The following is a 21166-nucleotide window of genomic DNA, read 5'->3' as shown; positions in this document are numbered from 1 at the left end:
GCATGGTTCGGGGTGGACCTGATTGGAGATAGACTCGAAACGACCACACCAATGCAACTATCAATAATATGTAAATAAGTCTTTTTTTAAATCTTTTTTTTTTAAACTCAACTTCTGTGTATTGGCTCCTAGATGGAAAAGTGGTAAGAGTGGGCAATGAGGGTCAAGTGACTTGCCCAGGGTCACACAGCTGGGAAGTGTCTGAGGCTGGATTTGAACCTAGGACCTCCCATCTCTAGGCCTGACTCGCAATCCACTGAGCTACCCAGCTACCCCCTGTAAATAAGTCTTGATCAATGATACATGTTAAAACCAGTGGAAATGCGCATCAGCTATGGGGGGGGGGGGAAGGGATGAAGGGGAAAGTAAAAACATGAATCATGGAACCATGGAAATTTTTTCTAAAAAATAAAATATTTAAATCTAAAAAAATAATAATAAAAGAGAGGATAATGTACAGTTTTATTTCCAAATTGTCCTACAGAATGTTTCGGATCAGTTCACAACTCCACCAAGAATGTATTGGTGTCCCAATTTTTCCACATCCTCTCCAAAATTTGTCTTTTTCCTTGAAAGTCAAAATTCTTAACATTACTTGGACTTTTGTTCTTTTTCTTTCTTCTTTTGTTTTTAAAAGCATTAATAAACTTGTCTATTTGAGCACCTGTTATTCTTTCCTATTTTTTGACAACATAAAAATAAGTAATGAACTAATCAATAAACCCTTCTGTGAAATCTTGCAAAATAATGGAAATAGGTCCTAATCAATGACACATGTAAAACCCAGTGGAATTGCATGTTGGCTGTGGGAGGAGGGAAAGAACATGAATCTTGTAACCATGGAAAAATATTCTTAATAATTAAATAAACTTTTAAAAAAATCTTTCAAAACAGTGAAGCCCCAAACACAATAGACCTATTAATAATATTTGATGCTCTTAATTAGTGGAAGCTGCTGTATTACTCACCTATCAATGGTAAATAGTATTAAAATTCCAGGTGAGCCTGACTGTGGGCAGCCTAATTCTCTGCACAACTTGGTGTACTTTGCTATAAGAAAATTCTTCCCAAAAATATATTTAAAAAAAAATACTGACAGAAACAAAAGAATGGCCTTGAATCCATCTTAGATGACACAAATTATAGCATTAGAATGTTCTCGTCTAGAATCTGTTGAAATAGGAAAGTCACATTATCATCCAAATGTACATTTGTCGTGGTACCATTTTCTATACTAGGCTCATGGTACCCTCTGTCACCCAGCATCCATTTGTGATTTTTGTTTCCCTCCTGCCCTCACTGATGGCGTTTATTAAAGGCAAAGCGGTAAGAACAGCACTTAGGAAGGCCTGCATTCAAATTTCATCTTGAACACTCCCTAAGTGAGTGACCCTGGGCAAGTCTTGTAATCTCACACAGCCTCAGATTGAAATGGGACAAGAATCCAGCAGAATAGCTATCTTTCAAGGTCAATGTGAAGCTTAAATAAAAATGTGTCCTGAACATGTTGCAAACTTTAAAGCTATCTAAAGGTCAACTTATTACTATAATTTAGGGAATTCAAAGTAGCATTTCATTGTTACCAACTTTTCCCCTCGGATGTTTTCAAATTGCCACCTGGACAACTGTTTGGGTGCATGATTGTCGAGGGAAATGGTAATGAGGTATTTGTTAAGGGCCACAATTTAAGGTGGAAGGGGATTTACAGAAATAATCTGTCAAATATTCCACAAATGAAGAATCCCCAGCAAAGTGGGAAAAAAATTATCAGTACTTCTTGGTAATAATTAAGGCTGATGGGAAAGTTCCCACTGGGTGAGAGGAAAAGTGTTAGTTTTGAAGTCAGGGGACCTGGGTTTAAATCACAACTCTGGTCCCCTTGGATCCCTGTTTCTTTATAAGGTGAGAGAGTTGTGAATATTGATGCAAAAATCTTAAATAAAACACTAACAAGAAGACTACAGCAATATATCACAAGGATTATTCATTATGACCAGATGGGATCTATACTAGGAATACAAGGCTGGTTTAACGTTTAGGAAAACCATCAGTATAACTGACCATCAATAAACAAACTAACAAAAATCACATGATTGTCTTAATAGATGCAGAAAAAAGTCTTTGACAAAATACAACACTTATTACTACTGAAAACACTAGAAAGCACAGGAATAAAAGAACCTTTCCTTAAAATAAGTAGCATTTATTTAAAACCACAGCAAGTATCACATGCAATGGGGATAAGTTAGAAGCCTGCCCAAGGAGATGAGGACTGAAGCAAGGATGCCCATTATCACCACTATTATTTAATACTGTACTAGAAATGCTAACTTTAACAATTAGAGAAGAAAAAGAAATCAGAGAATTAAAGTAGGCAATAAGGAAACTAAATTATCACTCTTTGCAGATGATATGATGGTATACTTAGAGAATCCTAGAACATCAACTAAAAAACTAGTTGAAATAATGAATAACTTTAGCAAAGTTACAGGATACAAAATAAATCTACATAAATCATCAGCATTTATATATATATATACATATATATATATATACTTCATTGGATATATATATATACATGTATATACATGTATATATATATATCCAATGAAGTTCTGCAACAAGAGTTAGAAACTTCATCTAAAATCACCCTAGACCAGTGATATGCAAACTTTTTAAAGAGGGGGCCAAAGGAAAGGAAATGCTCATCTGTCAGTCTGTTTCTAAGGCAACTCTTTTGAAGTTTCATTGTATTGTGTCCTACTCATTGTATTCATCAGATTAGGAATAATGTCTGCAGCCAGAGATGCGATTTACAGAATTTCAAGACAGCATCTGGGTTTAGGTGTTTGTCAACTTGAGGTCAAAGCTTGAGAAGCTGGAAAGGTGCTGCTTGGAGAATCAAGAGGAGTCCCACTACGAATAGGAAATTTGGAGTGCCTGGAACCAATTACCAGAGACTTTTAGTATCCTGAAAAATATAGCAATGGCTTTACTTACAATTTTTCTCTCTACGTACTTTTGTGAGACGTTATTCTCAGTGTTAAATAATATCAAAACCAACAAAAGAAACAGATTGACAGATGAAGTTAGTAGCGTTTGCTTGGGCTTGAAATGTACAAAATACCAACCTTCAATTGAAGATTTAGCGGCTAACTGAATTTTCATTAGCCAATGAAATTCAGCAACAAAAAAGTCACTAATAGGCAGGTTAAAGAATTCCCCCTCTCCCTCACTTATCTTAGTTCACTGCACCCCACACAAGTTAAATAATATCAATACCCACAAAAGAAACCAACTGACAGATGAACAAAGAAGTCACTGAGCAGGTAAGTTAAATAATTAGTTTTTGGTTTATTCAATATAGTTATATATTACAATTATACATTTTTGTTATTTAAACTATAAATATTGCAAAATTATGTTTTTTTTCTCGAAGTGACACACCACCCGAGTTATGCTCAGTTTTTTGGAGAATTTTGACACACCAAGCTCAAAAGGTTACCCATCACTGACTTAAGTTATACTCCCTTTAAAATAGGAGTTCATCTACTGATATTCAATATTCATCTGACACTTTCCCTTTAGATATTTTTCTGATAATCATTTCACTTTTCAATACCCTCTTGGGATTTAGAATGAAGAGTTCTGGACTCAGAGGATCTGGGTTCAACTCCTGCTGTGGAACCTAGAAAGAGTCAGAATTAAAAATCCAGACACCTGTATAACAACATTATAGTGAAACAGGCTTGTCCCCAGGAATTTCAAACCTGCAGACCTTTGGTCTCCAGATCCTAACCCTTGCATGATAAAACATATCTACAGGAACTCTTACCTTGCAGACATCCTCCTTATCTACAGGAAGTAGATATCTATCTACAGACTATCTGCAGGAATTTCAACCTTGTAGATATCCTGTCCCCCAAGATTCTGCCCCCCTCCCAGCTGCCTGCTCACCCTTAAATATTCAGCTCCTGCACAGTTCATGGTCCACCTTGACTTGTAGGTGTGAGTCCCTAGTCTTAAGCTAGACAATAAAGTCCCTTTATATTTTGCATTACTGGTCACAGACTCATTATTGGGATGGACTCCTGGCATTTCACTCTCTGCTTCATATGCAATAAGTCACCCAACCTCCCAGACTCAGTTTTCTCAGCTGTAAAAATGACAAGGTTGGACTCAAGGATGTGCTAGAAAATGTTTATTGACCAACTCTCCAGGAAGAAAATTGTGAGCAGGGCACATTTCTAAGTCTCATTTACATTATTAACATTTTCTTCATCACCTCCTTAAGTCCATATCCATACAATCAACAAGACAATAAGCCTAGCCTTGAGATGTAATGTTGGCTGATTTCCAAGATGTAATACTCACAATAAAAATTCAACAATTGGCTCCCAAACTAATATGAGTTGGCTCAGGCATGATGCTAGTTGGACTCAATGACTTCTAAGTCTCATTCCAGCTCTCCATCCAATTTTTGATCCAATGGTGGAAGAATTAGTGACTATCTTCATAGCTCAAAGAGTTAGGCTCATCAACCTTAAAAGCCATATAGTCCAAGACCTTCATTTTACAGATGAAGAAACAGAAGTTATATGACTTGTCCAGGGATGCAGAAGGAATAGGTATTAGGAACAGAATTAAAACCCAGGTCTTTAGTCTCCAAGTCCAGAATGATCCCACCATATATATGCTATTGCAAAAATCAGTTCTCATGTCAGACATGTTTCTAAACAAAGTTCTTCTATACTGTAGAGGAAAGGAGTTATTACATAGTTAGATGTATTGGGATCGACATGGGGATCTTCACATTTGACTTTTTTTTTTAGCATTATTAATTTTTTAAGCAATCCCTTTGTCAGACTTTGCCATGCCCGCAGTCTTCACCATGGAAATCAGATGGTCTGATTCTAATGGTCTTGTGTTTTAACTTTGGACTCTTGGGAAGAAGAAAGGGAAGACAAAGTATGAAATTTGTTTGCCATAAACATAGTTTTTTGAGGATTACAAGAAGGAAATGAGCTATAGACTTACCAATACAGATGACTCAGCAATACTGACATCTATTAAGTTTACCCCCTAAAAAGCACACCATAATTCAGTTCAATTTAAACCATTTGTCAGGATGTTAGGCGATGTGTTAGAGACTGGGGAACAAAAAAATAATTAAATTACAATCCCTTAACAAGTCCTTAGGGAGCTTACATTCTTTGGGGTGGAGTAGCAATTATAAATTTAGGAGTCGAAGGGCCATCTAGTTGAATCCCCATCATCTTACAGATGAGGAAATTGAGACCCAGAGATTGAAAAGGACACTGGACAACCCTGAGCAAATTGCTTAACCCTATTAGTCTCAGTTTCCACAACTGTAAAATGACCTGGAGAAGGAAATGGCAAACCATTTTTTGGCAAACCATCTTTGCCAAGAAAACCCCAAGTGAAATTACAAAAAGCTGGACATAACTAACAACAGCAAAAAAGAACGTTCCCCAAAGGACCATAAAATTGTGCATACCCTTTGACTCAGCAATACCTCTACTAGGTCTATATTCCAAACAGATCAAAGATAGGGGAAATGTTCGTAGCAGCTCTTTTTGTGGTGGCAAAGAACTGAAAACTGAAGGAATGTTCATCAAATGGGGAATGACCGAGCAAGTTGTAGTATGTGATTGTATTGGAATATTATTGTGCCATGAGAAATAACTAACAGGATAATCACCAAAAAACCCTAGAAAGGATGTAGACACTAAACGATAACTCTAGTCCAACTATCAATAATATGGAATTAGGTCTTGATCAGTGATACATGTAAAAGCCAGGGGAATTGTGCATCGGCTAAGGGGAGTTGGGGGGGCAGGGGAAAGAACATGAAATATGTAACTATAGGAAAATATTCAAAATAAAAATTTAAAAAAATAAAAAATAAAACTCAAAAAAACCCAAACCCTTTTTAATAAAAAGACTTATAAAATGAAGTGATACAAAGTGAAGTGAGCAGGCCCAGAAGAAGATCACACACAGTAACAGCAATAAAATTTGATGATCAGCTCTGAATGTTTCAACAGTTCAAGCATATAAGACAGCGTTGGTGAAGCTGCCCCCCCCCCCCCATTCCTCATCTTCCCAACCCCTGAGGACATTTTTTGCATGCCCTGCCTCTCTGTCCAGCTGTCCAAAGCAAGCACTTCCTCCCTCAGTTCTCTCCTTAGGTAATGGGGGAAGAGGGCCCTCACAGCTTGAGTCTGCCCTCTAGGCATTCGAACTCAAAAACTTGGTCTAAGACAACTCCTAGAGACTCATGATGAGAAACACTGTCAATCACCAAAGGAAGAACTGATGGAGTTCCGAATCGAAGCATGCCATTTTATTTCCTTCATGGGTTTTTTCCTCCTATAAATGACATGTGTCTTCTTTCACAATATAGTAAACATGGAAATATTGCATATGTATAACATATATTGCTTAGTACCAGAGAGGAGGGAAGCCTGGAGGGAGAGAACATGGATGGCAGAATGTCGGAAAATGATTATTAAAATTGAATGTACATGTGTTCTGGGAAAAATATTAAAAATAATATATGTGTTCTCCAAAAAAATAAAATAAATAAACCTTGGGCAGACTCTCCACCCTTTAAAAATGTTATGACATAGTGAAATCAGTGAGGTTTCTTGTTTAGGAGAAACAAGTCCTATTCACCTATCACTAGATGGTCCTTTGATTCCTCTTTTTTTTACTATTTTATGCCAGGAGCTTGTGCATTTGTAGATTTTTCTCTGATGTTCACCTCTCAAGTCCTTTTGTGTGCTGGGCTTTGTACTAAGTTAACATGAGAATACTGAATGGGAGAGACAACAAAAAACTATGTAAAAGTAAGCTATATGCAGGATAAAGAGTGGATGTTCTCAATAAAGTCAACAAGTATTTATTTTTTACCCATGATTACCCACGGGTACGTGGGCGTAACTTGCTGGGGGGTTGGCGAAGAGTACAAAGAAAGGTTTGTTGTTTTTTTTTTTTTTTTTTTAATTAGAGACTGTCCTCAGGGAACTCATAATCTAATGGGAGAAACACAACACGTAACCAACTATATACAAATAAGATTAGGCTAAACTGGAGGTAACCCCCTCTCCTAGTCAATGGCTGAGAGATTAGAAGGAACCAGATGAATCAACTATAATCAAACCTTCAAATTGTCTCATTTTACAGATGAAGAAACTGAGTGTCAGAGAGTTTAAGTCCAAAGTGGCCTCGTAGGAGTTTATTTGCTCTTCTTTCATTCATCCCCTTTCAAATGAGTACTCTAGCCACTCGGTCACTGCCTGGAGGATTGGCTGCTTGGCCCTTAGAGAAGCAGACGCGACCCCTGGATTTCAGCTCTCGATAGGGTACTGGCCAGCGTAATAGAACTGCAACTGATTGTCCTGCTAGATGGCGTTGAATGCAGCGACTCTGAACTGACCTTGCTCCAGCCCAGAGCTCGGAACAGTGAAGGGCTATGGAGCTGGTCCAAACCAGTTAAAAACAACGGCAGCAACTACAAAACTACTTGCACCTGGAGCCGGATGTTCTGACCCAGATGTTCCCACTTGCCCACCTCCCCAGATCTGGCTATTTGGCTATTTGTGAAACAATTTAACCGTCCTGCTGGGGAGGGTCCCAGCTTGGCTGCGGGACTAGTTCTCCTCCCCATCTCGTTCCTCCTAGTAGTCCCTTTCCCTTGCCCTAATCCTTAGGTCTCCACTGCCCTTGCCACTGTCATCCTCTTCCCCATCCTCCTCCCCCTCCAGTGGTGAGCTCCTGGGACTGCGGCCTGGAGAGGGTGGTCATGGGGCGGGAAAGTTGAGCTCCTGCTGGGGCGGGGAGTAGGAAGAGAAGGGAAGGGCCAGTTTGGGTGGGGACGCCCAGAAAGCAGGAGCCTTGCGGCGCTCGCTCTCTCCCCCGGGTTCCTGATCCCCGCAGTCCCCTCCCTGGGCTCGCGGCCACCGGGCATCCCCAGGCGCTATTAGCCGGTGGACCGCAGTCATGGGCGCTGTCTGGTCCGCCCTACTGGTCGGGGGAGGTCTGGCCGGGGCGTTCTTCATTTGGCTGCTGCGAGGGGATTCTGGGGACCAGGATGCGGGCCCCGGGGAAGAGCGAGAGTTGTTGCCTGCAGATGCAGCTCCAGCAGCCCCGGGAGGGGACGGAGGAGGGAATAGCGGGGACCCCCTTGACCCCAAACCCAAGCAAGTGGTCCAACTCAGGGAGCAGAGAGACGACTGGAACGTCCAGAAAACAGCCGGAGGTACGTGCCCTCCCGTGGCCGCTTTATCCCTTCTTTGGATGTTTGACATATCGTGAAGGACTCTAAAGGGAGCTGAGGGGTGGGGGTGGAAAAGGGGGTGCACGGTGTGGACTCGGCTTTACCTGTAGGTGGCCCACGTGGGTCCCCTCAGTCTCTCTGTTTTGGGGGGGGGGTACCTAGTTTGTGGATTGACGGTTGACGGACCATCTGAGGGCTAATCAATAATCCGCTTCCTCCCAGCCCAACCCTTATTCCTGACTGGCCGCAGACGCTGGGATCCAACATTGGCAGTGACCCTTAAAATATCTGTGACTTGAGGCAAGTCACTTCATGCCCCCAGGTCTCACTTTATTCATGGGCGAGGGGGCTGGACTACAAGTCCCCACCCGGCTCGCTTCTAGTTTCCCCCTTCTTTGTGTTCTTTCTGGGTGCTATGTGGAGGGAATGGGGGTCGGAATCTCCCCTTCTCCTGACTGTGGACTCTGACTGGCCCAACTCAGGCAGTGCAAGGTCCACTTCACGGGCTCTTCTCCCCTCCCCGCAGCAGTTCACACACACACACACGCAGAAAAGCCAGAAACCCCAAAGCACAGTCGGAAGGTTTCCATCTCTTCTCGAAGTGTGACAACTAGCTATAACAACTGCGGGGTGGGGGAGAGGGCAAAATCATCCAAGCTAAATTTGGGAGGGAGATGAGTGGCAGTGAAAGCCTGTCTCCATCCTGGAGAGCTCTTGGACCTCCCCGCTCTAGAATTTTTCCGGCACTCCCCTAATGGGCCCTGTGGCAGTTAGCTCAGACTTCTTAGTTCATTTCAACAAACATCTGTTCTTTCCTTATTCTGAAATTGTGTTCCTCAAATCCCTAGAGATCTGGAAACCCTTTCAAGGCATTCTTGAAGTCCAAATGATTTTTATAATAATACTAAGATGTTACTTACCTATTAGAATCTCCCTTTTTCCAACGATATATCTGTGTGGCCTGGAATTTTTTCCTACACTTCAGTCAAAACTGGATATCATGCAGAGGCAGATATGAGAAGCCAACTGTATTCTATTAAGTCAGAGTTTTGCAAGTATTATGTAAAACATTACCATTTTTCTCTAAATTTATAGGAAAATAGTCTTTTATTTAAAAATTTGTTAATATAAAATGCCATTTCTATAATGGGCTTATTCTTTAAAATTAATAAATATTTTACATATCAGTTTTAATTCCTAATACTGTAAACATTGGTCATTTGCTTTAACCCACATCATTTAAACTTTTGGGGTTCCTCAATTTTAAGAGTGTTAAACAATCCTTGATAATTTTTTTAAACCTTGAGACTCAAAAGCATCACTGCTCTTTGATAGCCCAAGTGAGCTGGAAAAAGCCAACTGGCAGTTTTGTTGGAGGGGATATGAGGGTGGAGGCAGGAAACAAAGAGATTGTGGTTAGGATACAGAGGTTTGAAACTCATCCTATCTATCACCTACAAATCTTATGTCCACAGACATGTCGCTTCTACTTTCTGGATGGCTCTATCTTAATCTCTAAACTGTGGAAGTTAGATAAAAAAAATTTTTTTTTGAAATGCCTTCTATTGCAAATCTTGGGGTGACTATCTTTTTGGTGGATGAATCACTTTTGAGTTCCATCTTGACGATCAAATATACCTTTTTATTCTGAAAGCAGGATGCTGGGACCTAGGAACTGCCAGGGGGCTTATCTGTAGTGTGTGTGACTATGGGGCTTTCTGCTCTATTACTTTATTTTTTTCTTTAATAATTTTTTATCTTTTAGAAAAGTTATCCATGGTTACATGATTCATGTTCTTACTTTCCCCTTCACCCCCAACCTCCACCCCCCTCCCCATAGCTGAAGGGCATTTCCACTGGTTTTAACATATGTCATCGATCAAAACCTATTTCCAAACTGTTGATATTTTTGGTGTGGTTGTTTCTAGTCTACATCCCCAATCATGTCTGCCTCAGCCCATGTGTTCAAGCAGTGGTTTTTCTTCTGTGTTTCCACTCCTGCAGTTCTTCCTCTGAATGTGGGTAGCGTTCTTTTCCATAAATCCCTCAGAATTGTCTTGGGTCATTGCATTGCTGCTAGTACAGAAGTCCATTACATTCTATTTTACCACAGTGTATCGATCTCTGTGTACAATGTTCTTCTGACTCTGCTCCTTTCACTTTGCATCAGTTCCTGGAGGTCTTTCCAGTTCACATGGAATTCCTCCAGTTTATTATTCCTTTGAGCACAATAGTATTCCATCACCATCAGATACCACAATTTTTTCAGCCATTCCCCAATTGAAGGGCATAACCTCGCCCTCCAGTTTTTTGCCACCACAAAGAGCGGCTATAAATATTTTTGTACAAGTCTGTTTATCTATGATCTCTTTGGGGTACAAACCCAACAATGGTATGGCTGGATCAAAGAGCAGGCAGTCTTTTATAGCTCTTTGATCTGCTCTGTTAATTTAAATGCTTCTGTTCCTATGTGGATTTTTTTAACTGAACCTTTAATTTCATTGGTACAGGCACACTCCCTCTGCCCAATACAAATTGACAACTGTTCAGCAATTGACAGTCTTGGAGAATTGCCTAGGGCATGGAGAAGTTAGATGTGACAGAGATAGGACTTGAAAGTCAACTAACACAATCTACTACCTTGGCCTTTAGCTTCAAAAAGAGTAGGATAGTCTCCCGTAAACACGCTCAGTTCTATCCTATCCCAGACCCTTTACTATGTTTGTTTCTTTCTAGCCTCTTACTTCTAAACGCCATCAAACAATCATTTACATTTTCTGTGTCTGCTTTATTACCAGCTCCCTTGTCAATTCCTTTTACAACCTGCCTTTCTAACTCATTCTACAGAAACGCCAAAGTTAGCAATGATCTCTTTTTTACATCTTTATTTTTTAAATTAATTTAGAATAGTTTTCCATGGTTACATGATTCATGTTCTTTCTCTCCCCTCCTCCCTCCCGTAGCCAACGAGCAATTCTACTGGGTTTTTACATGCATCCAACAATTACCTCCAGACTGTTAACTCAACAACATTTTCTCAGCTCCCATCTCTGGAATGTTTGCCATTCTCCTGGACACTTCCATCTTGATTTCCAAGATACTGCTCTCTCCTAGCTCTTCCATCTGCCTCTGCTCCTTCTCTTGCCTTGTTCCCATTGGTCAGGGACTGCCGGGGAACCTTTTCTCTTCTCTCTCTCTCTCTCTCTCTCCCTCCCTGCACTCTTGGGGCTTCATCAATTTCCCAAGTTCAAGTATTTTTATGAAAAAGTATCCCAAATATAGATTTCCAGTCCTAATGTCTTTCTTGTGCTCCAGTCCTAACTTCCTTCTTATATGTCCCTCAGGCTTGTGAAATCACATATCTTTATTCAGGTGTGTCCAGAGGTTTAAATTAAATTGGATAAAGTACTATAGTCAGAATGTGATCAAGTACTATAGGCATGATGCTGGCCTCTAGTCTGATGATTTGATTTGCTGTCTTCTACTGTACTGGAGATCTCAAGCAGATAGAGTGATGGAGGGGTGGGCTATGTGGGGAGGGGGAAGAAGAGGGAAGGGAGGTGAGTATGTGCTCTTCTAAATTTAATTTGCATTTTAAGCACTTTCAGTCTAGACAATCAAGCCCTGATTTGTAGGATGGTTGATTTCTGAATACTCACAAGGAAAAACCTAACTATGGACTCTTGAAACCATTGGTTAGAGCTAGCTTGAGCATAGATAGAGCTACTGCCTTTATTCTCTCCCACCCTATCACCTTCCCAATCTAGGTTCAAGTCTGGCCTCAGACACTTCCCAGCTGTGTGACCCTGGGCAAGTCACTTGACCCCCATTGCCTACTCTTACCACTCTTCCACCTATGAGCCAATACACAGTATTGACTCCAAGACGGAAGGTGAGGGTTTAAAAAAATTAAATTAGAACATCATCTTAAATCATACTGCTTACCTTCTCAGTTCAGGATGGGGGAGAGAATTTGGAACTCAAAACATTTTTTAAATGTTTTTAAAAATTAATAATAATTTTTAACCCCCATCTTCCATCTTAGAATCAATACTAAGTCCTGGTTCCAAGGCAGAAGAGTGGCAAGGACTGTTCAAGGTGGGGGTTAAGTGATTTGTCCCAGGTCACAGAGCTGAGGCCAAATTTTGACCTCCTGTCTTTAGGCCTAGCTCTCTATCCCCTCAGCCACCTAGCTGCCCCAAATAATTTTTTTTAAGTCACCATAATATTTTTGGAAACTTATTTTGTTAGAATCATGACTTTTCCCTTTCTTTCCTTGTCCTCAGATTTCATCAAGGTTGAAAGTTGGAACCTCCCTAGTTATGTGTATTCATACCGGTTTCTTATCCCCAAGAGGAAAAAAAACCAAAACAATAGCAATACATGATTTTTGAGTCTTAGAAAAACATGGGGGAGTTTTTAGGGCTACCAAAGCGGCCGTGCAGAGAAGGAGGCTGCCTTCGAGAAGATGCTTTTTTCCCCCACATGACAAAATGCACTGATTATTGCAAACATGACTGATGAGGAAGATCCTCATTTTGAAGTCCTTACTCAATTTCAAATAATTTCATTAAAAGCAGGCAATCCAGTCCTTCCCTGACCTTGATCTCTAACTGTTATTCTGACTGCCTGTGGAGCAACAAAGTATGACTTGCAACTTGTTTTTTATTTGGGGTCATCTATGTTTCAGCCTCTGGTTAGCAGAAATGACCAGTATTTGCAAACTCTGGTCTTGTTTGCTGTCCTTTGCCCCACAGACTGGACAACATCAAACGCTGTTTGACTGCTGGGCTAATGGGTCCTCAGCCCTGAAATCAGTGACCTCTGCCCATAAAGCTCTGCCCTCCTCGCCTTCTTCCCCACTGAGGCCGATTTACAGCTTTAAGTTGAAGGTTAGGGTTCTAGCTTTGTTCTCAGTCAGCTAGTTTTTGCTAAGCCCCTACTGTGTGCCAGGCACTGTGCTAAGTGCTAGGATTGAGAACCAGGCCTGAAGATAAGAAGTCTTGGGTTCAAATCTGGTCTCAGGTGCTTTCCAGTTGTGTGATCCTAGGCAAGTCATTTCACCCTCGTTGCCTAGCCCTTACCACTCTTCTGTCTAGGAACTGATAATATTGGATGCTGAGAGCACGATACCACTAATCCCTTAAATAATTTATTTTCAATCATAGATCTTGTTGTCCACGAAGAAATATCAAATCTAGGGAGGTCAGAAGCAATCAAATCCAACTGTGGAGATTAGAATTAGTATGCAAAATACTAAATATTATATTTATAAATATTGTATTAATAATAAACTAACAAAAGAGACTAACTAAAAGGTACTAAGAGAGAGGGTGGAATTACAGCCAAATATAAAACAATAGTGTGACCACACAAACATGGAGGCGCAGGAGAGATTAAAGGGAATTTTGGGAAAACTAAGGGACTTATGGGGGATGAAGGTTCAGCGTCTCCATTTATATGCAACCTTTTCATTTTACAGATGAAAAACTGGCATGTGGGGGGCAGCTAGGTGGCTCAGTGGATTGAGAGTCAGTGGGCCACCCAGGTGCCCCAAACCCAGGTTTTCTTGACTCCAGATTGAGCTTTTTCTCCACTGGACCAAATTAAATGATTAAAACGGAACCTAAGGAAGTTCAAGATCCCCCAGAAGCAGATCCTCGGATTCTGAAATCTTTCCACTATATTATACTGCCTTATTACTATTTGCTTTTTTTTTTTCAATAGGATCCCTGATTTTGAAGAAAAGTTAACTGAATCTTTGATTATTAAGCTCTTCCCTGTGCCCCACTCCACTGACTTTTTTTGCAAGATATTTAGTTGGGGCAGCTAGGTGACGCAGTGGATTGAGAAACAGGAGCTCCTGCATTCAAATGTAGCTAGCTGTGTAATCCTGGGCAAGTCACTTAACCCTGCTTGCCTAGCCCTTACCACTCTTCTACTTTGGAACCAACATTTAGTATTGATTCTAAGATGGAAGGTAAGGGTTAAAAAAAATGATATTATTATTCATCTGGGCTTTATGGCATCTAATAAATTCATTCATCCAAGCTACTAGACTGACTAGACTTAAGAACTTTCAGACAATTGTTCATCATTTATACCTACAGTGTTTTCTCCTTTCCCAAATGAATAATCTAATCCTCACAATGGTCTAATTTTTTTTTTGTCTCTCAGAGCATCATCAGGAAAGTAATGGATGTTTGGTATCTGAGTCCAAGAGTAGCAGCCTTGAGGGTCCAACGTGGAAACCCCAGAATAATTCTACTCAAGACTTTGACTGTCTGAGACCAGGAGAGCAGGTCTATTCCACACAGATGCTGAAGACAGAATTTCCTCGCTCTACGAACCACTCGGAAGTCTTAAATAGTGAAAGCCTAGAACCTTCTCGACCAACAGATCTTCTAAAAGGACAGGAGACGTCCTCCCAGCCAGCCGTGCACTCTTCAGAGAAGTTCCCTTCTGAGAACTCATCCACGGACGAGCCCGAAGCCCAGGTGAAAGCTCTGCAGGTGGAGAGCTCAGCTCTGGCCGATCATGAGGACTGGGAAATGGTGCCCAGGCATTCAGTGTGGAGAGATGCGGGTAAGGGCAAAACCTCTGAGCCTTCCCATTCTGGTGTCTCTGTGCTCGAACTAGACTGCGGAGGAGATGCCCTCTGGGATGCCAAAGGTCAAGAGGCTCCGTTGAAAACAAAGAGAGTGGCAGCGGTGTCCCCGGTGTCTCAGCAAGTCAGTGTCCAATTCCAGGTCCATTATGTCACCACGTCTGATGCCAGCCTGGTGGCAGTAACCGGAGACCACGAGACCCTTGGCGGCTGGCACAGCTACATCCCGCTTCAGTGTGGCAAGGATTGGTTCTGGTCTACGTCCGTCCCCTTGCCGGCGGATACGGCATTGAAGTGGAAATTTGTGGTCGTGGAGAACGGGAGTATCGTCCGTTGGGAAGAATGCAGTAATCGAATCCTAGAGACTGGGCACGAGGATGTGGTGGTTTATAAGTGGTGGGGCTGTCACTGAGTGGTTTCGGGAAGCTTCAGAATAACTCGTAAGACTGTGGTGCCTTTTCTCTAATTCTTTGGATGACTATAGCTTTCCTCCACGAGAACAGAGGAACTAACTCCAGGATGATCCTCAGCAGCTCTCTGAGCCCGTGCACTTTCCCAAGACTCTAACAGCGTTTATATGAAGAAGCTCCCCCGCCCCGAGCAAACTTTGGGATGTCCCATCCATGGATGACCTTGTGCTGGTCTCTTCCTCCTTCATTGCGCTAACGGGTTGGGTTCTCTTGAGTGGTCTCGGTGGGCAGCAGGGCTCAAACCCACCGAGGACCAGGATTTCCCTTCAAGGGCGCCCGACTCCTTGTTAGTTTAGCCAAGAATGATGGCGTCCTTTGGATTCTTCCCGAGTAGGTGAATAATATTGTTGCCTTCCTTTGTAGCCCCAGTGCCTGATGATTGATTGATTTAATTAATATAGTGAAAAGCTCTGGCCTTCCCCAAGTTCATAGGCTTAAGCCAACATTTTGAGCATTGCTTTTCGTTTGTTGGTGTGTTTTGACAGGAGGAAGAATGTGTATTTTTTTTTTTTTGCTTCATTTTCTCAAGGGTTGAATATGCTCCCTCTGGGGCCTGAATAACGGAAAAAAGATGGAAATGCAAGTGGGAGTCGCCTCCATAACATTTCCTCAAGAATTGGGAAATGCTATGATACCACATTTGGATTCAAACAAGGCCTTTAAATCATGCCTTTCTGGGCGCCCCAATCTAGAAGGAAGACATTTCCAACCTGGAGCATTTCACATCTTTTCTGTCCATCTTTCCCCACAGGCCCTGCCCAACGTGTTCTGTCCACCCTCACAGGTCTGGCCGGCAGTCCTGGGTTTTGTAATCCCAGTACGTCGCTGTAGGTGACCTGGGACGATACTGCTAACCTGGAAATTGGGGGGCGGGGGGGATGCTCTTAGAGTTATTGGAACTGAGAATACAATAAAGCTGGCTATTTTCATATCTTTGACTATTGTCCAAATAATTGTGTTTCAATCTTAGTATGTGGATAACTTTTGAAAAAGAAGAAAAATACCAGTAATTTCTGGCCAATTACAAAACTAGAGGTAGGGGGAGGTGGGAAGAGGGAGGGGAAGGACTCCTGTGGGAGAGCAGAAAGCAAAAATTAGAGTTGATATCATTTGAATAGTCTGTTTTTTCCTCTGTGTCTTGGTGTGGGGAAAGAGAAAGGCACAGGAAGGAAGTTGGAATTTTAGAATTTTCTTATTCTGCTAAGAGGGAAATTCAATCTGTTTACACTTTGATAACAAATAGCAAAAGTAAATAGACTAAAAAAAATAATTTCAGGGAAGCAGCTAGATGGCTCAGTGGATGGAGAGCCAGACCTGGAGTCAGGAGATCTGAGTTCAAATTTCACCTCAGATACTTCCTAGTCATGTGATCCTGGACAAGTCACTTGACCCCCATTGCCTAAATTTACCACTCTTCTACCTTGGGACCAATACCTAGCATCGATTCTAAGACAGAAGGTAAGAGTTTTGTGTGGGTTTTTTTTTTTAATACTTTCAAATATTCCCTGCTTTAAGTAGAAATAAATATAGTTTATTTAGGGGAGGGGAAAAAAAATCTGGCTCACTTTCAAAATAACCTAAAAGCAACCAAAAACAAGTTTTGGGAAGTTGAACTCCCTAAAGGTTATTTATTCATGTTTTCACAAGTAGGTTACCATCATTAAAGTATCCATTTTGATAGTGAGGTAGAGTTTATCTCATCAGACCCCCAACATGAACCTTGTGACATTAAGTAATGGCAACGATGACGTCCTTGCATAATAGATGAAGAAAGGGGAGTAGGAGAAGATTTTTTTTCTTAAGAGTAGAAATAAAGTGATTTACCTAAGGTCACATAGCTAGTTAGTAATAGGTGAGGGGCCAAGACTTGAGGTAAGGACTTTCTACAGTTTTGACTCTGGAGTCAGTGTTCTCTAATCCCCTGCCTTTTCCATTATTCCATCCTGTCTTTCCTAATACTACACTGAGAGATGTTAGAGTAGAATTAATGGCCAAATGGGTAAGTCAGGGCCAACTTCTCCAAGCAAAGTTATGGTTTTATAAATGGGGGTACTACCCACCAATAAAGCAGATCTCTTGGCCCCTTGAGTAGCCAACAGACTTTTTTAAAAACTTTACGCTCCATCGTAGAATTAATACTATGTAGTAGTTGTAAGGCAGAAGAGTGGTAAGGGCTAGACTATGGGGGTTAAGTGACTTGACCAAGGTCACACAGCCAGAAAGTATTTGAGGCCATATTTTAACCCAGGTCCTCCCGACTCCAGGCCTGGTTGTCCATGGGACCCCCAAGTTGCCCCCAGCAAGGTACTTTTGTAAGCACAGGGCAAAAAAATGGGGCCGAAAAAATCACTTCATTGGTTATGATATTGATAACATCTTAGATTTAGGAAATTATGATTGGTTACATTAATGAAGGTGGGCATAGGCACTCAAAAGACCAGATTTCCTCACCCACCCCCATCTATAAGGAATGCCCTTCTGAATCTGTGGGGTCCAGCTGCATCAAAGCACCAGACTTAGAGGCACCCTGGCATGAGACAAGGCCACCTGAAATTTACAAAGATGGTGGGCTTGGGATGGTACGAGGTCAACTTGGTCCAATTCTCAGGGTGGCACACAGATATCATTCAACTTCTGAGAGACTGAAGTAAGTAACAAACTTCCCTTGGCAGGACTGATTTACAGTTATTGTTTGGATAACAAATTCTCTGGAATTGGTGGTGTTCGTGGGAAAGCTCTAACTTCTGCATCCAGCCACAGAGAAGAAGAACTTTTTGAACTTACATTGTTAGGTTAGAAACAAAGAGAATAATTGGGCCTGTAACATGGAACGCAGAATATGGTTACAGAATAAAACCACTTACTGAGTGGTATAAATAAAATCTAAAATATAGACTAGAATGACAGAATTTATTATATAAATTAATAGCTACTTCTATCCATACACTATAGGCCAGCTGGACCTCTGAACCAAAGTGCATGGACCATGACTTGGGCAATTCCAGATTAAAATCTTGTAAATAAGATCAATAAGAAAATGGTACAGGCTTGATTTTCATCTCAAAGAAGAGAGGAGTTTTAGGGACACAACTTTTTAAAAAAGATCATACCAGCCTTAAAGGACCCAATAACACAAACATTTCTGATTTCCTATGTACATGAGGTAACTGTGACTTTGGCCCCATCCTCAAGGAGAAAGGTGAGAAAATACTTTTGCCCAAAGAAGAGAACCAAGTAAGGAGACAATCAGGCAAAGTGCCAGGAGATATTTGAGGGGGGAAATTGTGCTTTTATCTTAGAGGGTTAAGAAAGAGATCCTAGATGAGGAAATGGGCCTTAAAACTTCAACATAAATGAAAACAGAGGGAAGTTTCCTACCTTTCCCCTCCCCTCCCAGGCCTTCAGCTGAGGAAGTGGCCTAACATTTACAGGGAAATTAAGGCTCTCTCTTCTCTGTAAAGAGTAAAAAGGGGTTTTGATTGGCAAATATTAAAAGGTTTGGTCACCAGGGGATTGAACAATTATCAATCCCCAATTAAAGAATAATCTCAAGTTAAAATGCCTTTTATGGAAAATTTATTTACAAATGAGAAGAGGAAGAAGAAATAAGGAAATAAGAGAGAGGATAAGATAGGATAAGTAATCTAACACAGTAGGTAATTTGCTCTGATCCCCTACTTTAATCCAGGTAGATCTAATTAACCCTCAGCTGAGGGAAATCTGGGCAACTCTCAGAGGGCCAGAGGTCCGGAGGGCCAAAGGAGCCTGAGGCAAATGAAGCAAAAGCTTCAGCCACAGAGTCTCTTTGAAAGGGAAGTTCCTTAAGAGAAGTTCATGAAGATTCAGTCTTTACACTCACCATGTGGAATTCCAAAGGAAAGATTTAAGAACAGTCTCACCAGCTTCAGAGCTCCTTCAAATCCCGGTTGCCAACCAGAAGAGCTCCTTCAGGTCCTTTTTACAAACCAGAAGCCCCTAACTTACTCAACTCTCTCTTTTTAAAGGGGCCTTTTTTTGCATCACTTTCTGTGCCTTCCTTTTAGTTTGCATGTCCAATCACAATAGATGTTTTTCTTAGGACTGCCCCAGAGGCAGTAAGTAAATTCTGATTTGTTACTCATTCTAGGACACATGGGTTACAGACCACTCAACTTGTGAGTTAAATGGAGATATTTTCACCTTTGGTGATTAAATCTAAAGATGGGCAGGGTAGACTTAATCTAATTATCACATCTTTACATTTCAAGATCCCTTGACATTATTCCCCTATTCTGTAATTAAAATGTCCTCAATAAGACCACTGCCACTGATCCCATCCTCATTTCCTCTTGATTCCCCACAATCATCCCCATTCTATCTCCAATAGTCTGTTTTCCCCTGTCAATAGACAAGGAATCTGGAAAAAAAACAAAAACAAAAGCTACTTCATACTTAAAAGGAACTTCATGGATATCCCACAAAGGGGAGGAAAGGGCAACCAGCAACCACGACATGTGAGTTCCCCTTTTTGCCCCATGTTCTCCCTAAGTTTCAGCTCACTTTTATAAATATGTGTATATATATATATATATATATACATATTTGTGGGAAAACATGTCCGATTTTTTATTGGGAGGGGATAGTAAACTTTTTATTTGTACCATCTTAATAAAATGTCCATTTTTAGAAAGCCGACTAAGCTTGACTGACTAATGAATATCAATAACTTTAGAAAGATCCTTCTCAATGCCTCAAGGCACATAGTTACCCTAAAATTGGGAATGGATATGGCCAAGCTCTCTGCATCAGATCTGCCAGGGCCAAGAGCAATCCCAGGGCCTTTCCAACACTCCACTCAGGATCACCAGTGGTAAATTAATATAATAAATGTTAACAGTTTAACTTAAAATCTTATTCATCCCAAAGACCTTTTAACATTCATTTTGAATAATAAATGAAATGATAACCCTTCTTTATATAATTACACCAGCTTTAAATCTCTCCCTTCCTCCTGCATCCTTCCCTTAAGCAGGTATCCCATCATTTCCCACCTGACTACATCAGGTTGGGTACCATCTTCTCCCACCCCCTCCCCAGCCCTTCTCAGCTTCCTCTTGTGTTGTCTTCCCCATGAAACTATAAACTACTTGAGAATAGTAATTCTCTTTTACTTTTCTTTGTTTGTTTGTTTTTTGAACCTCTACCTTCTGTCTTAAAATTGATATGAGTATTGGTTCCATTGCAGAAGATTGGTAAGGGCTAAGGAATTGGGGTTAAGTGCAAGTGACTTGCCTAGGGTCATGCAGCTAGGAAGTGTTTGAGGTGTGAAAATGGGTAATGGAGGACACCAGGGATGTTACAATAAATCTAAATAGTTGTGGGTATACACACTGGGTTGTAGGAGAGACTGGACCAGGATGGGAAGACCAGAGTTCACTGGATTAACACAGGAATGGCAGTTGGTCTTAACTGTCACCCAGCTTCCCCTAGGCCAGAGTCTAGAAACAAGCAGGCAAGGTAAAAGGGCTTAACTGGTTTAATTATGTTTAACTAAAAGGTGGGAAAGGGATTTCTATACTTAAAACCTAATGACAAAACCACAGGGCAAGGGGAGGACTTCTCTACTCTAATCTTAATGATCAAGCAGGCAGAGCCCAAAGGAGAAGTAATGGAGTCACTGGGAGGCTGCATCAGACCTGGTTCCTGCCAGGCTTGATCAGCACAGCTAAGGGCTGAGGGTGGCTCTGAGGTTTCTCACAGTAATCCACCGATGATCTCTGTATGTCAAAAGCCAAGGTATCCAAGTAG

The 21166-nt window shown here is 41.2% G+C and overlaps 2 protein-coding genes across 2 annotated transcripts in view; both read left to right on the top strand.

Moving 5' to 3' along the window:
* The window catches only part of LOC123251842 (protein FAM47E-like), a 106628-nt gene extending 99054 nt beyond the window's left edge, over positions 1–7574 (top strand). The window contains exon 8 of the mRNA XM_044681167.1: positions 7378–7574. Coding sequence (XP_044537102.1) covers positions 7378–7574 — 197 coding nt within the window. The remainder of the gene's footprint in view (positions 1–7377) is intronic.
* Positions 7575–8025: 451 nt separating this feature from the next.
* Positions 8026–16310, top strand: STBD1 (starch binding domain 1). The gene is made up of 2 exons (XM_044680832.1): positions 8026–8284; positions 14480–16310. Exons 1-2 carry the CDS (start codon positions 8026–8028, stop codon positions 15319–15321), a joined length of 1101 nt encoding a protein of 366 aa, XP_044536767.1. The 3' UTR covers positions 15322–16310.
* The last annotated feature ends 4856 nt before the right edge of the window (positions 16311–21166 follow it).

The sequence above is a fragment of the Gracilinanus agilis genome, chromosome 6 (assembly GCF_016433145.1).
Source record: "Gracilinanus agilis isolate LMUSP501 chromosome 6, AgileGrace, whole genome shotgun sequence".
Taxonomy (NCBI): Eukaryota; Metazoa; Chordata; class Mammalia; order Didelphimorphia; family Didelphidae; genus Gracilinanus; species Gracilinanus agilis.
This window is presented reverse-complemented; position numbering and strand designations above follow the sequence as displayed.

What these genes read in the sequence shown, in the direction of transcription:
- STBD1 (XM_044680832.1), top strand. Translation starts at nt 8,026, where the DNA reads ATGGGCGCTGTCTGGTCCGCCCTACTGGTCGGGGGAGGTCTGGCCGGG. An exon ending in CGTCCAGAAAACAGCCGGAG is followed by an intron (nt 8,285 to 14,479) that starts GTACGTGCCCTC and finishes TTTGTCTCTCAG; the next exon opens with AGCATCATCAGGAAAGTAAT.